Source organism: Amblyomma maculatum, chromosome 1, assembly GCF_055883805.1.
Source record: "Amblyomma maculatum isolate TAMU_Amacu chromosome 1, ASM5588380v1, whole genome shotgun sequence".
In the NCBI taxonomy this organism is placed as follows: domain Eukaryota; kingdom Metazoa; phylum Arthropoda; class Arachnida; order Ixodida; family Ixodidae; genus Amblyomma; species Amblyomma maculatum.
In genome coordinates this window covers 355151342-355167262 of record NC_139344.1, presented here as the reverse complement: position 1 = coordinate 355167262, position 15921 = coordinate 355151342, and the positions used below count along the sequence as shown (strand labels likewise).

Sequence of the window (15921 nt, the reverse complement as noted above, 5' to 3'; positions counted from 1 at the left end):
TCTAAACTACCGGCAGCAAGCATCCTGAAAGTAATTAGTTTCGCTGCGCTTTGGAGATGCATGCTCTTTTTCATGATTAATACAACCGCACAGAAAAACATCAACAATCAAAAATTCTCTCTGTACCTTTGAGCTAGCTACTCAGCTTATAGCAATACGCACTGCTTCAGATGTCGTTATTGTGTGATGTAAGCTTGAAATTACCTAACAAAGGTTTTAATAAAATTTTGCCAGTACGCGTTATGAACTCAATGGGGAGAAAATGGTAGTAAGAAACAATCTATTCTTTTCAAGGGATCCATTCTTGGACACCACAATGACAAAGAAATGAAGGACTTCATATTGAAATGCATTTTTCCGCAACGCTTTCAGAAAATAATGTAGTACCTGCAAGCTTACTCTTCTGCTGCGTATTAGTGTATATTGGCTCATTACGTCACTTAAATGACCTTATTATGCGCGCGTGTGAACATAAAAGATGCTATATATAGTAACCTCTAGGATCTAAGCATCGTGTGTCTAACTGGTGCGTAAAACAGTCGTGTCTATTCGTGATCCAGGTATTCCAGATGACATATCTGCGCTTATGGAGTCGCAAAAAATGTCCCCAAGTAAGTATGCTTCGACCTAACCTCTTCTTAGTTACAACGTGCGGAGCACCACCATTCGCGGTCCTCAAAAAGCTCTCAAGAATAAGGAGAACCTTGTCTGTGAGCCTTAGTCAGACTCAGGAGTCAGCATGCTTAACACATAACCGGGGGCTCACCTCCGGCCTGCGTACTTTTGATGCATGTAGTATAACCGCAAACGCACTGAACACAGACCAAGAACGTGCGGTTTCCGGCATCTAGCATCATGCAATGAAGCTGTGATGGAGAGAATTTTCCATTAGTGTTGCTTGTCAGCGAAAGCTCAAAGTATGGGTACGAGATACCATCAGATCTTTGAGCTTCGTTATGTATTGTCAGGAGTGAAAGTGGTGTACAGCCCTCCATCTTCGGTTACGTTGCATTGTCACGCCACATTCCGGCAGACCCTAGCTACTATCAACAGAGGGGAAGATAATGCCGTATTTACCTAGACGCACATCTGAACGTAAGTCGCGATCCGTGGCCCTCGTGTTCGGCAAACACACCGCAGGGTCGTGCAAGAGCAGCGAGCCACACAATTATAGTATATACCATTCTGCTACACTATTTTTTCTCCCGACAGGGAGACCAGAAAGTCATATGTTTAAAGGAACGTGCAATCGCATGGTTTCTTTTCATCTGCTGACAACAGTGTAAAAAATAATGAATGAGCCAACGGCAGAATGGGATTCAGTGATAGTCAATGTTGGGGGGTGTATACTAAGAAGACATGTCCAGTTGCGACGCTAGGACGTCTTAGTGGGGTGGCTTGATGAGCATCATGGTCGAGCAGTGCGAACAAGGACATGCACAAAAGACGCAGAAGGAGACGAACACAGCGCTGTGTGCGTTGTTTTCTTCGTTCCTTGTGCGCGTGCGTCTGTTCACTCTTGACCATGCAGTTCTTGCGACTAGCAGATGAACAAGAACAAACGTCCGCATGGTGCGCCACTGTGACCATTTATCCTCGCGGCTCTGGTGACAAGCAAGCACATGACGGCATGGAAGGCGATGTATTGCTCTTGATTCTTGAAAGCAATAATACCTATATATACTTCGTCTGTACTTGCAAGTTCCTGGTGAAGAAACGTTCAGCACGACGCACTCCTTGCCTCTACTTCTTTTTATCAAGGGAAATCACAGCCTTATAAAAAATCCAGTCACAGCAACACACGTTTTGCTAAGACGTGAGAGCAATGTATGCCGCATTATACCTAATTTACACATGGCTTCTGAAGGTTTCGCGACCTAGCCAGGACACCAGTGATGAGAACCAATTTACCAATTAACAAATAATAATGAGCGCCGATGACCCATATTTGTTTTATAAATAAAGGGTGTAACATAATAAGCATGCATGCATAACATTTACGAAACAGTTCTGGACCTGACTATGTCAGTCTGTGTGCCCTGCGTGGGGAATTAACAATTTTGTTTTCAGCCAAAATTTATTCCGGTAAATTCGCGTATGCATTACAGCGCGGAAATTATGGTAGATTACTAAATGAAATATCGACTATTCGGAAGCATTTGCATGCACAACATCATATAAGAGCTTGGCGGCCTAAACACTGTCGTTCTGTGGAGGGCGCCCATTAGTCCGCACGTGTGCTTCTTATTTGTTTCCAGTTCAAGGGACGCTTCGGTTTCTCGTTTTATAATGTAGTTTTTCTTTTCTGAGCAGACAAAAAAGCAGTGAGATGAATAACTAACACGCTGGTTTTGTGCGTGTGTTTCCTTTCAAGCTGGCCCTGAATCATCGAACGTTTCCGATCTCATCGAGTCAAGAAGCGAAAGTAAGTTTTTATGGCATCGAAAGTGTGCAGTTGCCGGGCTTAAGCATTACGCGGCATGTTCATCAAAAGTATTGGTTTGGTTTATTTTAAGGGGTTTATAAGGTCCCAAAGCGACTCAACTATGAGAGATGCCGTAGTGGAGGGCTCCGGAAATTTCGACTGCCTGGGGTTCTTTAACATGCTCCGACATCGCACAGCACACAGGCGCTTTGCTTTTCGCCTCCATCGAAAAGCTGCCGCCGAGGCCGGGATTCGATCCCGCACCCTTGGGAACAGTGGTTGAGCGCCCTAACCACTGCACCCCCACAGCGGGGTCAATCGTATTGGGGAACTATGGCTATTTGGCTAGCAGTAATGGCCGCAGTGTATTCGAAGACTATAGTCTAGAGAACATATATCCCCGAGAAAGACAAAAAAAAAAAAAAAAAAAGAATCTTAAGACCTCGCATTAAATGTATTTTGGACCATTAGCGTTTAGCGGGTATAATATATGATAGCGCACGTTGATAGAGTGACCGTATGTCGAACAACATAAAGCGTCAGTGATTCAAAATTTCACAGATACGCTGGCACGCCTGTAATCTTCCGCCGTGACCAATAGCCAGCACGGGCAATATACGTGTACCCAAGAGTTCCCTTGCTCTCCCCAAACAGAATGTCACGAATGCGACATTACCACATTTCACTGAATTCAAGGGATCATCTACTCATACTTGGCAAAAACGTGTGGCTGGATGAGTCCACATTTGCTGTAAAGCATATTTTACCCCATGGAGGAGTTCACGCTTAATTAAGAAAAAAAAAAAAAAAGCTGCGACACCATTGCTGACCGCAACTTGAATTTTCTTTAAATATTTGTTTTCCTGGTGTGAAAATTTAGTTCAAGCCAACGTCAACGCCAGCTTATTCCCCCGTGTCCTTTCAGTCTGGAGCGCAAGGCCACTTGTTTATTGAAAACACAGGGGCTGCCTTCTCAATTGGTTCCTGAATTGATTGCGATTTTTCACAGTAACGCACATGTTTCTTTTGCGAATAAAAGCTTTCCGTTACCTTCTTAGCGCTTCTTCTCCGCTCTAGGTTTCAACAAGGTTGGACTATCGTGAAGATGCCGGCCTAAATATCGCCAGCATGTTCATACATATAGCACGCGTTCACTGCTTATAGGTATTGCTATGGCGGTGGCCATGATCAGCTGACGATTTCTTTCTTTCTTTATTTATTACATACTGCAGGCCGTGAGGCCCAAGCAAGAGTGGATTAAAAACAAATTATTACAGTAATCAGTTATATCAAAATACAAACAAAACAGAACACAAACAGCAGGAAACGAAAAATGATAATAGCAGAGCATGAAATTATGCTAAACATGGTCAATGATCAGGTCAAGAGACTGTAGGCAGGAGGCTGGCAAGCTGTTCCAATCATTAATGGTCTGGGGAAAGAAAGAGTGTTGAAATAATCTAGACTTGGCAAAGTACGCGGTCAGAGAAAGAGGGTGGGAGTGTCGGGTTTGTCTTGTGTTCGATAGTATTAGGTACTGTGAAGGATTTTTTCCAAGTGTATGATTAAATATTAAAAATAAAAATTTTGATCGAAGAAATTTTCGCCGAGACTGAAGGGTAGGTATTGAATTCGATTGCATTAGTGCAGAGACAGAGACAGTTCGACTGTACTGCGAAAACATGAATCGGACAGCTTTTCTTTGGATTCGCTCTGATGCGTTTATGTTGGTAATAGTACATGGGTCCCATAAAATACAGGCGTACTTTAATTTAGTTCCTATAAAGATTTCGTATGCTATCCTTTTAACTTGGAAGGGTGCATCCTTTAATTTATGGCGCAACAAGCAAAACTTTCGAAATGCTTTCCGCTTTTCCGCTTTTGTTGAACGATTTCTTGCGATGTGATCTATTTTGCACCGCGCTTTACTCATTTAGCGATCATTTTATCACATTTATGCCTGTCTTAGACACTTTCCTGCTCTCATGTAGTATTTTACAGCACTTGCATTAGCTCGGTTCTGCAGCTAGCACAGAACCGGGTTAAGTGGAGAAATATGGGAGAGGCCTTCGCCCTGCAGTGGGTATAAGGCTGAGGATGATGATGATGTTCGTTCGCCCTCTTTTCTGCAGCATGAATGCTGAGTAGTTATCGCTTTCGCAGCGTTCATTGAGCAGCTTTTTCAGGCCATGTTATTTGGGGTGTTCAGTCACTGAAGTTTCGCCACTTTTACAGCGTTCATTCAATCATTTTACGCGTGTTACGAATGATTCAAAACAGCGAATGCGTAAGCGTCAGGAACCTCAGAAAGGTAGCTTGAAGCAAAAAGAGACAATTTTCAGCGTCTCTAAGGTTGTCCGCTAAAATCAACGCCATTACCTAACTGATTTGCGAGAACACCAGCATCTGAAGGAACGAGCCCACAGTCGCATATAGTTTGCAGCTGTTTTCAACCATCACCACACGTGGGTATTATTAAAAACTAAAGGTCCCAGGAAAGGAGAGGGGCAAACAATGCGCATTAGCTTTGTATGGACACGTGGTTCCACATGCCATTCGCGGAAGTAAGAATTGGACGTCAGTTCCCTAATGTGTGCTAGTGATACCCGGTTATTGTTCGCATAGGCCGAATTTATGTGCAAAAAATCTCCGAGCCTGCATTTTGGGGCCTTTTGATCCGATATTACGGAAGGTTCCAGAAGAGAGTAACTTTTTGTGCCGGACACTGAAGTGAATGAAGCAGTCAGGAACAATGCGGCAATGGCTATAACCTTTTTTTTTTTCTTATTTTGCTACTAATGTTTATTTCAACAGAAAGCCGATTACCAAGCACGATATTCCCCGAGGTGCACGTTGTGGCGGATTATCTGTACACAAAGGCATACGACTTCAAGTACAAAAAGATAGTAAAAAGTTTTGCCATCATGGCCAATGGGGTAAGTGCAGACGTACTTTATCCAATTGGCAGGCGTTGGTAGCTGTCATGCGCGTTATATCCCTGCGTATACAGACAGTAAATAATACAAAAGCAGTGAGAAGCACTCGGAAAACGTCCCCAGTGTGTCATAGGCAGTTTTTAAGCTTCATAAAAAGGAGCACTAAGGGCACTGAATCCAATAAATGTTCTTAGTGAAAATTGGTTATCTGCCTCTTTCGCGCTGCGCTGGCGCATATCCGGCAAAATAGAAGCATTCATTCGTAAAAGAATCAGTCTTAAACATTTATATGCTTTAAGAATGAAACACACATCAGATACGGGAAGAAGTAAGTAGGCCTCATGGTAGTAGAACAGCGCAAGGCTACGGCACACAAGGAGCGAAACATAGAAAGACACACGAGCGCTTTCACTGTTTCGCTCCTTGAGTGCCGTCCCTTGCGCTGTTCCATTACCATGAAAGAAAGAACTAGCGCGCCAACTAGCTTTCTTCTTTACCTCGTATCTGCGACCATCAAAGCAGTATATTTAGCCGGGAAATAAACATTCATTAAGCTTCCACACATATCTAGTTCATGACATGAAGGTGCACTCCTCTACTTTTGTCACCTTTACACAGAGGGGACACAACATACTTTTTTGTCGGATATGAGCGAGTTCCGCTCCGGATTCAAAAGGAGTTTATCCTGCAGAAACTCCCGTTGAGCCTCGCTATCTATTTGGTGTCGCTTGCTTGCCCAGCAACTAATGTGCCAAAAGGAAATATTAAACGTGCGCAAATGCCTGTAAATACTTAGAAAAAAAAATTAAATAGTTTAAGCTGAACTGATATAGAGTTGGTAATTCATTTCTGATTTATTCAAGGCAAACTTGAGATATGCGAGCCTAAGAACTCCGAGGGTCCAAATTAAGATCGTCGGAGTCACCGTGACGAACACAGTAAGTTTCCCCACTTTTATTTCTAGTTCACTTGGGACACTGGTGTGCACTGAGTGCCATCCGTTACACTTTTTCTTCTTTTACTTAAGGAAAAAGAAGAGCCGTACATGGTGCATGTTCGTGGCTATGAAGAAACTCGTAATATCCTTTACGAGCACACACTGTGGAACTTCACAGTATACACCAGGCGGCAGGCCTACTTCAGGACTGCTGACATCGTCTTTCTCGTCACAGCGTGAGTAACAGGTCTACTTGAAACCTTCTGGCATTGCCTTTCTCACCACAGCATGAGTGACCGATTTACAGTGAGTGTCCTTATTTATTTGCTTTCATATACTTAAATGTCTCTAAAGGTGGGGCACTACATTTGAAGAGTGATATACGTATTAAGGTCTTCCGGATAAGAAACCTAAGGTGTCCCCGACTTATGTTCTGCATCGACAGAATACTGCTTTTTAATCAAAATGACGCTACCTGAACAGAAAATACAGCCTTTGGATCCTAGAAAAAGCAACAAATTAACATGTAGTTTCGCCGCCATTGGGCGTTTTCGGAAACGAATTCCGATGAGTGAAGATATTTTCTAACGGCGGATCTCTGAGGCTTGGCTACACCGTCATTCACTTACAAACAGCGATCACGGAGCCTTTTCGGCCTTTACGTGACCGAATATAGCAATGCTGAAATGTTAAAATGCGATTTTTTTCGGCAATGAATGGTTTTTCTCCCGGAGGAGAAACATCAAAATAGACAGGAAGGGGCGCAGGGTCTTGTTAGTTCAGAAATAAAAAAAAATAAAAAAAGTCCGAGAGCACTGTGGGATCTACACTGCAGAAATGCGATAGCGTGAGCTTTGCTGCTGCACACGGTGCATTGTGTTTGCTCTCATTATCATTATAATCTAAATGCACCGTCATTATCATTGCAACTGTCATCATTGTCATTATCACTAATTGCAGCGTCATTGTCATCCCTACTCTCATCCGAGGATAATTATGATGTGCATTTCACGATCCCGGGCGAGGGATCCGAGGGAGGGTGTTTCAATTCCCGGTGGGGAGAGGATTTTTATTTTTCTGACGACGCCATCAGGATTATGGACAAGTGACACATCAGCGCACAGATCCCCTGCACAGATCCCGCGCACATCTCGCATGCAACTCTCGCCCATGGGATTTCGTTTCATGAGTCCACAAAGGCTTTTGCCTTTCTGGACTCATGAACTAGTGATACGTGCATGAACTAGTGATACGTGAGGAAGCTGTGTTAAGCATGGTTATGCATTGTTTAGCAAGGTTGGACATGGGTTGACAGTTTGAATTAGGGAGACGGTTAAGCTTCGCCTTGAGCGCGTGCGCGGCGGTGAACCAGAGGCGAGTCACGTGGTTAGGCGCGCCTGCCGGATGAGCGAGTAACGCGGTTAGGTCCATGCTTTCAAGGCCACTGGCACGAAACGAACTGACCTTCAGCTTTTCATGCGAAAAGTGGAAATAAAGCTCCAAAAATGAAAACTGTTGCTTCTCGGTGCTCTTTTGAAAGCCATCCGTGACACTTTGGCAGGTTAGTATAGTGCCCAGGAGAATCAATCTATACATTGATATGGTTTGGCTTAGAGGGCTTAACGCTCCAAAGTGACCCAGCCTATGAGGGAGGCGACAGCGCACAGTATATTCTCGCGCGAATCTCAAGGGCCTTCGGGGACCTCGCCTGTGGACGGTGCGCGCAAATTGCACAGCTGTTTCATCGAAAGACGCGGGAGTTTCGATGAGAAAGATGCCAGAGAAAGCAGGTTCTCGGTAATTTTTTTTTCTCCGCTTTGGCAGATAGCGCTGATTACGCATGGCTTGTAGGAAAATGGGATATAGAAAGGAAGCTCTTCGATTTCACGGCTGAGCAGCATGATCGGAGAACGGGCTCGGTTTGCGCCTCTTCGTTTAAGCGCTCGTGCTTACGCCAGGGCTTAATTGCGGCCGGAGGTATACGCGCAAATAAATGGAAGGAGTGATATTGTTCAAACTAAGAAGCATTGACTCCGTGTGCAGTTTGAAAAACATGATTTGCCCTGGACTTCTACCTTCCACGCATCAGCTCGACAAAAGCGTGCCGGAGACGAACGTTGTCCCGTAGCATGGCTTGTTCACTTGCAAAGTGCGCTGGACGGTATTTCTTCAAAAAGTAGAAATAACGAAGATTGTTTTGTTTTGTTTCAGGCGAAACTTGTCGGAATGGAAAGGAAACAAACTTGAAACTTGGGTTGGAGGTAAGAAAAACGCACTCTCAGCGCATTAACTAGTGCGTTTTCTTCTGAAGAAAACTGATTGAATGTCTGCGTAACAAAACAGCCAGCCTAAACCCTTGCAAGTCGAACTGGATGCATTAATATTTCCCAGAGTAATTGAGCAGCGGGGTACGTTGTACTTACCCACTATAGAGCACCACTTAACGCATATTTTAAGCTCGAAATGACACTAGGAATAATCGAGTGCAGCATGAAAAGGGGTAAGGAGGCTGTGGAAACAAATCGCTGTTGACGCTTCTGAACCTGGACGCGTCACGTTAGTGCTTATCTTAAACAATGAACCTTTGCTCACACTTGTCATAATATATTTATAGGCTGAATAGAGACTGACAATTCGAATTGACTTACGAACTTCGGCGTAAGGAGGTTCATGTGGTGAGATGGGGAATTGCATGTCCTTGCAGAACCCGATAAAAAAAAGAATAGAGGCAAAGGGTTAACCCCGCTAAGCCTAAGTAACCAAAGCGACAGCTTGAAAGCCCGGTAAAGCTTCGCTAGACTTAGTTATTGCTTGATGGCAATGACTGACGTTTAGCATCTGATTCGGCTCGTCTTCGTCGGCGTTCGGAAACGTCATTGCGTCGCTTGGCGAGATGGGCTTCACGTTCTTCCGATGTCTCGGCGGCACGTTTCGGTCGCCCCGCCTCTCTTCGTCTCTGTGCGGCAGCCTCTTGGTGAGCTACGTCCACTGGATGATCGGATGCGGCCTGGTCGTCTTCGCAACCTCTGAGACGCAGACAGTTCACAGGCGTCTCGCTTGGATCATCCATGGCGACTGTTGCCGTTAAATTGTTGGAAGCTGTTGCAATCCGTTGGCACTGGCTAAGAGGAAGCTACGGTTGAGTGACGCGCTACGGCTCCAGCGTAGCTGCGGTTGAGTGACGTCATGGTTGTCACATGACTAGGCCCATAGCGTGCTGTTACTTCGGTTTCGGCGGCGGCTGAGTGACGTCATAGCTACCATGTGGTTTCTCCTCGGTTCAAAGACAAACACGAGCACACGCGCACACGGCGAAGAGGTACGGAGGAGAGTAGTAAATGCTTTCGCTTTTAAAAGGTAAGTGCAGGGGTTAAGTGACAACGTTAATATACAGAATTTTTTGTATAGTAGTATATTAATAATTATACCGCACACGTGACCCTCGCGCATGCTAACTGCTAATGCTGAGAGCACGCCTGCTGAAACGGCGATTCGGTCACATTTTTTAAGGCGAAAGCCTGTAATGGCTCATGCTGTTGTGGACGAAATGTGTCCCGCTTTTGCAGCGGCTCTAATTGGTCGAGGCGGGATGACGTCATAGAGGTCTCGATCAATCACAGAGCACCACCACAGTATGCGCGAATGCGTGCCTTATATGGCCATATCCCAAGCAATTAAAAATTACGAATGAATAATTAGGTATCACCAATTAAGAGCTAATTAATACCCAATTAGATTGTTATTCTTAACTAATTAATTACTAATTATTTACTAATTCATTGCACTCCTTAATTTCTACTTTATAAATACTTATTTATTGACTAATTAATTAAATACCTAATTACTAATTAGTGCCAGTTGCGTAGCAGAATGCGGCACTCAGGCTTTCGCCTTTCACTACTTTAGTCGCTAAAGTCCCTCGTAATTTTTCATATTTTTTTTTTGTTCCAGGCTACGCATACGTCGGTACTGCCTGCACCGACTGGAAAGTGGGGATGTCTGAAGAGCGGCCGCACAGTTTCTACGGTGTCTACGTCTTCACACACGAGATGGCACACGTGTAAGAAGGCTTTTGAGTTAGTTGTTTTCGCGTCGGCTCATTTTTTTTTTTTTACCTGATTTTGCAACGGAGTGGTTAGCGGCTCACATCGGGAGTAAGCTTGGGCGTCGACTTCGAACGATGGAGCAACTCATCACGTGACCATCGGGACACTTAATTACGATTGTGGCACGGTGTCATCAGCAGCGAGAACAAAGGCGAGCCCACGAACGCCGCGCAAGCTGCTGTGCGTTCGCTCCAGCCGGCCTAGGGAGCGTTCAAGGATAATAAACATCGCCAGCATAGTGGTCGCACTCTTTACCGAACACGCGAGCAGGGTTTGAACTTTCCGTTTTGGTATTATAAAAATCGCAGTTTTCGGAGGATTCTGTGTCGTACATGCTAGGCATATCACTGCGACTTACTGAAGTGGAATAATGAGCAGAATGCACAAACGTTTTTTTAGCAATAGCTATACTTTGTGCTGTTCCTTGCGTGTGCTTGTGGATCCAAATTTGAGCAATAAGCATGCATTCCTGCCGCGGGTTAGAAAGATAGATAGGGATGAGGATGGAAGGCAGGGATGTTTACCAGAAAGGCTTCCAGTTGGCTACCCCACACTGGGAAAAAGGGATAAGGGGATTAAAGAGAGGAAGAGAAAGGGGACGTGGAGCACAGTCAGAGTTTGTCAAACAAGCCGGTGGCAGTTAGAAAACTAAACAGTGCCTTGCCGCGGGTTGATCTAGATTAGGTGCAGTGCCGTATATGCAGCAATTTTTTTTTTTTTTCATTTTCGTTTCTTCCAGCCTCGGGTGCATGCACGACGAATCTGGCCCCAGAGGATGGCCTCCAGGTATGATCGGCTCTGCAGACTGCCCTTGGAAGGATGGCTATATGATGAGCTACGAATTCAAAGTTCCCAACATGTACAGATTCTCCTCGTGCTGCGCACGGGAAATAATGAACTTCTACAAGTGAGTTCAACCGTTGCTTCTTCTTCACGAACTCTCCAGTATATAGTTAAAAGATTCGGTTAGCCTGGCATCTATTCTACTGAGCGTCATTGCATGATAACTTGGTTGTAAGGCTGGTGGCGTCGCAAAACATTTATTCAAGGGCATATACTGGAGAAAGTAGAGACTATTCTTAAGGGCCAGCCCTTCACAAATTCTATAGAATGGGCTCCGGTTGCCAAATTCTAGTTGCTGACGGTTGCCAATACAGAAAAAAAAGTATGGAGGACTTTTAAGGTCCGCATTTAGGGTTGTGACGTTATAGGCCACCATGTGACATATAAATTCCCGCTTTAACCAAGACGTATGAACGTACCAGCGTAGCCTCGCTATGACCTGGCTGACTCAGCATCTAAGAGCTCTGAAAGGCTAATTTTTATTTTACGTTCCCACCTTAACCTTAAATAAGCAACGCTAGTTAACTGCTGCATCCTGTTTTCTGATATCATGTAGGTTGGTTAAGTCGCAATAACTATCAATTAGAATCAGTACACGGCCATGCCTGCTGCCGGCTACCACCTGCCAGCGCCATACCCATGATTGTTTCGCTCACTACGCCGACGCCGACACCAACGCCAACGCCGACGCCATATTCTGAATTTTGAGTAACAGGACCTTTAACGTTGTCGCGTTAAAGCGCACGGATAATGCGGCCATAACTAAAAGCAAGCTAAACGTGAAATGCTATTCGCATACGCCTCGTTTTGCACATGACTTCACTCAGCTAAATTATCGGTGGCTGATGATAATGACGATTTTGACGAGGTTGAGAAGCTTAACCACTTGTTTCTTTAACTGAATTTCAGCCGTCCAAACTATACCTGCCTCAGCCAAGTAAATAGCCCAGAGAAACCGGTTTTTTTCGACCGGTTCCCAGGAGAAAAACAGAGCGCGGACATGTTCTGCAGGAAGGTATACTACGAATACGGCTATGGAAAGGCAGATCAGGCGAGTTTTTACACACCTTTCATTATTGTGCTTTTTTCTTTCATACAACCACACTTCTAAGCAAGCTTGTCTACAAAACAGTCTTGTAGATTCCCCGTGAATCCTTCCTCTGCAAAAAATGACAAGAAATCTTAATGCAGTTGGATGTGAAACTGAAAGCTCGAGTGAGTAAGAGAATGAATCAAGAGGGTTTTGGTCTGACATACTTTGGTGTAAGGAATAACGGCAATACTTCTGCCAGGCGAATGCGCAGAACCCAGGTTAAAATGAAGTGCTGTTTCGGAGACACTTGCTATAAGTGTCAGTGCGCCCTTGTGCTCACTGCACGCGACCAAGCTTATTGGATGCTTCTTCAAGGAATGACACCACTTTCGCTGTTAATTGTGCGCACAAACAGAGTCAAAAGATTAACCTTAATTTTCGACCTGTGATATATGTTCAGCGATAATGTGACCTTTTAGATGCCTTAACAAAAATTATAAAACTTATAATCTAATTTCGCTCTCCCCGTTACACGTGAGGGAAACCGATAGGTTGACGCGCCTAACGCTTCGTTTTATCTTTTCAGGCATGGGGTAGCCGTAACTGTTGCTATAAGTGCTACTACAAGAAGGGCTCAACTGATTACAAGTACGCATACGTCGCCGATGGAACATCATGCGGAGGAAAAAATGTAAGCGCAGCTGGTTCGGAAGGCAGCGTCGACTTTTGGCGCGCACGACTTCAACAAAGAAAGCTGTATTTGTATACGGGATGCACTTTGGCTTTGCAATATGGCTTGCGTTAAGGTTACCATTGTAGAAGGTCGAAACGAGGGTGCTTCACGGTCAAAATACTAAGTTCATATGGTTGTGGAGAGGGGAAGCCGGTTAGTGACCATCTGCTCTCGTAGGATCGAGGTTGACTTGACATAAGACATGGGTGCACAAGAGATATTTTGCAGCTGTCGGTACTTCTCGTTCCAATCAAATTTAATGTATTTCAATGATCCCATTATACAAAAAAAAATTACAAAACAATATTCTTCGAATCGTAGCTTGAACCTAACTATATGTCTAGAACAACCAAAAAACACAGAAGCCAATATTCAAGAAAGGTTTAAATAGTGGTATGGCCGTTGATACGACAATCATGGTTATCGAGAAAAAAGAAAATAACAATAACAGAATAAATAGAAACCACAACAATTCAGAGTGTGTGGAGCAAATGAACAGCTAATATGTCAAGAAAAGCATGCTAATAGTTTTGTTTTTGTTTTGTTTTTTGTTTTTCAAATATGAATCGCGACTGCCTTCCTTTATCTTAAGATACAAAGCGTGCTTAATGCACAAGACATGGTCTTGCGTCAAGGTCAAGTACCAAACAATAATGTTTCATATTTTCTGAGAAAATGCTTGTAGATCTTAAATGAACTGAAATTTTGCTGCATAACTTTGTGCTTGCAAAACGGGGGGGGGAAAAATCTACTAGTTTGTATTAAGATTGTGGTATAGCCTGTTCTTATCATAAAAAAAGACGGTCATTACCCCCAAAGCAGGATCATGCGGCTTTGTAAGCGATACGAATAATTAGAGGCAGCTAAAGGATTAATCCGTTCGCTATTCTTTGCAGTGCAGCTTTTTTTTTCTTTGTGCATTCATGCGACCTACGCCCGAAGATCACGGCTTCTGCAGGATAAAAAAAAGTGATTGGCAATAAAAAAAAATACATTTAAAAGGATGAAAGGCAGACTGTTGAACAAGCCCAGCCATATATCGTTTTAATAAAAACATAACCGAGGGAACCTAAAGGACTTACGAGCGATTAATGCAATAGCATTGAAATCCAATCGCTTGCTGTATTGAATTGTTGGTTGCCTATTTGGTGCGAGTGTTAGCGTTTTTTATGAAATCAGTCATGTTAATTTATGTTAATTAGTAATTGTAAACTATGATCACCAATCGTACGTAGTAAATATGGTGATGCCAATTTTCAATGTGATAATGGGTTTGTTGGGAGTTGATTATTTTTTTAGTATAAGTATCCGTATAGATTGTCGATATATTTTGATGTTATGAATTTTGTCTTGGTTGGCCATGTTCTGACTTTGAAGGTCTTCTAAAGTCGCTACTGGTTTGGCAACACCGAGTTTTTGCGCCCATAAATCATCTGTTTCCATATTAATCGATTTTCTGGCTCTTTATGAATATATTCCGGCGGCATAGAAATACATGCATGGCTGAGAAAACTGAACTGAAAGATGTGCAGACGCATGTCTCAAAACACACAAAGAAAAAAAAAAGAGTAGCTGCAGAAACAAGCCTTCATGCGCCTTCTTTGAAAAACAAAGTAACCTAAAAATGGGGTTTGTTTCTAACACTGTATCGAAACATTCATGATACACACTGAACTATAAATATGGGCAGGGTAAGGAGTAACGATACTCATTTTTGTCAGCTGTCGAGACCTTTTTTTGTCTTTAGCTAGCGGCGCTGAATGGGATCCACAATACACTTGAGAGAAAAAACCCATCACTTGGTTACTCTTAAAGAAGACAGTATTTTGTATGCTCGTTCTCGTTTTCACTATGCGTCTACCAGTGTAATTCGGCCCAGTATATGCGTGATTAAATCATCTACTTTTTCTCCAAGTTGAAATCTAGGCGCAATGGCACTCATGCATCCAAACGTTTAGAGTTTAAGTCTACGCAGTAAATGAAACCATAACGACCATAACAACCATAACAAGAATAACGAAAAAGCGATCACTGTGGTTTCAAAAGCCGTATTCAGTAAGCGCGTGTTACGATAGTGCTCTTTGTATGGTATGATTTAGGGCTGTAGCAAATGTGGCATCCATCGAGAAAGTACTGCACAATTACAAGCGATATATTCTATTGCACATGATCGCTAAAGTCGTACTATAAAGACATATAAAAAAAAAGGTGTCAAGAGCTCACTGGTCATCCACACTTCTTCGCATTGCAATCTTTCGGTTCTAGTCTGTTGACAGTAACCAAGCTCACAGAATTTTCACTACCCCTCTCTCTCTTTTTCTCTTTTTTTTTTTAACACCAGTGAAAAAAAAAAATGAAAGGGGTAGTGACGGCGCAATCCTTCACATGTTCTTAGCTCACTATGGTTGTTATGACATTCTATTTTTTTTTTCTTTTCTGAGGTTTTCGCTTTTCTGTATGTTGACCGCTAACAAATATCCTTGTTGTTCTCTCGTAGGTTTGTATTCTAGGAAACTGCACAGCACGACCGGAAATAAAGAGACTGGAATGACCTTCTGGCTTCTGATTCCATATGCAAGCAATGTACGGACAAAAATATCTCGTGGAGTCTATTAAATTGTTTTTGCGTAACACATTAAAGTTAAGTACCTTTTCGCTTTGGGTCATATAACGTGTCTCCTGAGTAACTGAGGTGCGCTTATGCCGCTTCTACTCATTATTTTTGCGATCGACTGTTACGTCTTCACCCGTTAGAAAATGCAGAATACGTGAGAAGGCAGAATACGTGAGAAGAATGCCTTTACAGTCGAAATTATTGAAGCGTACACTGGCGTCTACGTAAGCTTCCTACGCGGTCGCCTTGTAATTCTCTGGATTAGATTAAAGACACAAGGAAATTACCAGTTAC

The 15921-nt window shown here is 43.4% G+C and overlaps 1 protein-coding gene across 1 annotated transcript in view; it reads left to right on the top strand.

Moving 5' to 3' along the window:
• The window catches only part of LOC146207860 (venom metalloproteinase antarease-like TtrivMP_A), a 31667-nt gene extending 15999 nt beyond the window's left edge, over positions 1 to 15668 (top strand). Inside the window, exons 5-15 of the mRNA XM_084591089.1 lie at positions 561 to 611; positions 2375 to 2425; positions 5240 to 5361; positions 6225 to 6299; positions 6389 to 6534; positions 8510 to 8559; positions 10250 to 10358; positions 11144 to 11311; positions 12157 to 12298; positions 12867 to 12971; positions 15511 to 15668. Of these exons, the coding sequence (XP_084447215.1) occupies positions 561 to 611; positions 2375 to 2425; positions 5240 to 5361; positions 6225 to 6299; positions 6389 to 6534; positions 8510 to 8559; positions 10250 to 10358; positions 11144 to 11311; positions 12157 to 12298; positions 12867 to 12971; positions 15511 to 15564 (1073 nt within the window). The 3' untranslated portion in view covers positions 15565 to 15668. The remainder of the gene's footprint in view (positions 1 to 560; positions 612 to 2374; positions 2426 to 5239; positions 5362 to 6224; positions 6300 to 6388; positions 6535 to 8509; positions 8560 to 10249; positions 10359 to 11143; positions 11312 to 12156; positions 12299 to 12866; positions 12972 to 15510) is intronic.
• The last annotated feature ends 253 nt before the right edge of the window (positions 15669 to 15921 follow it).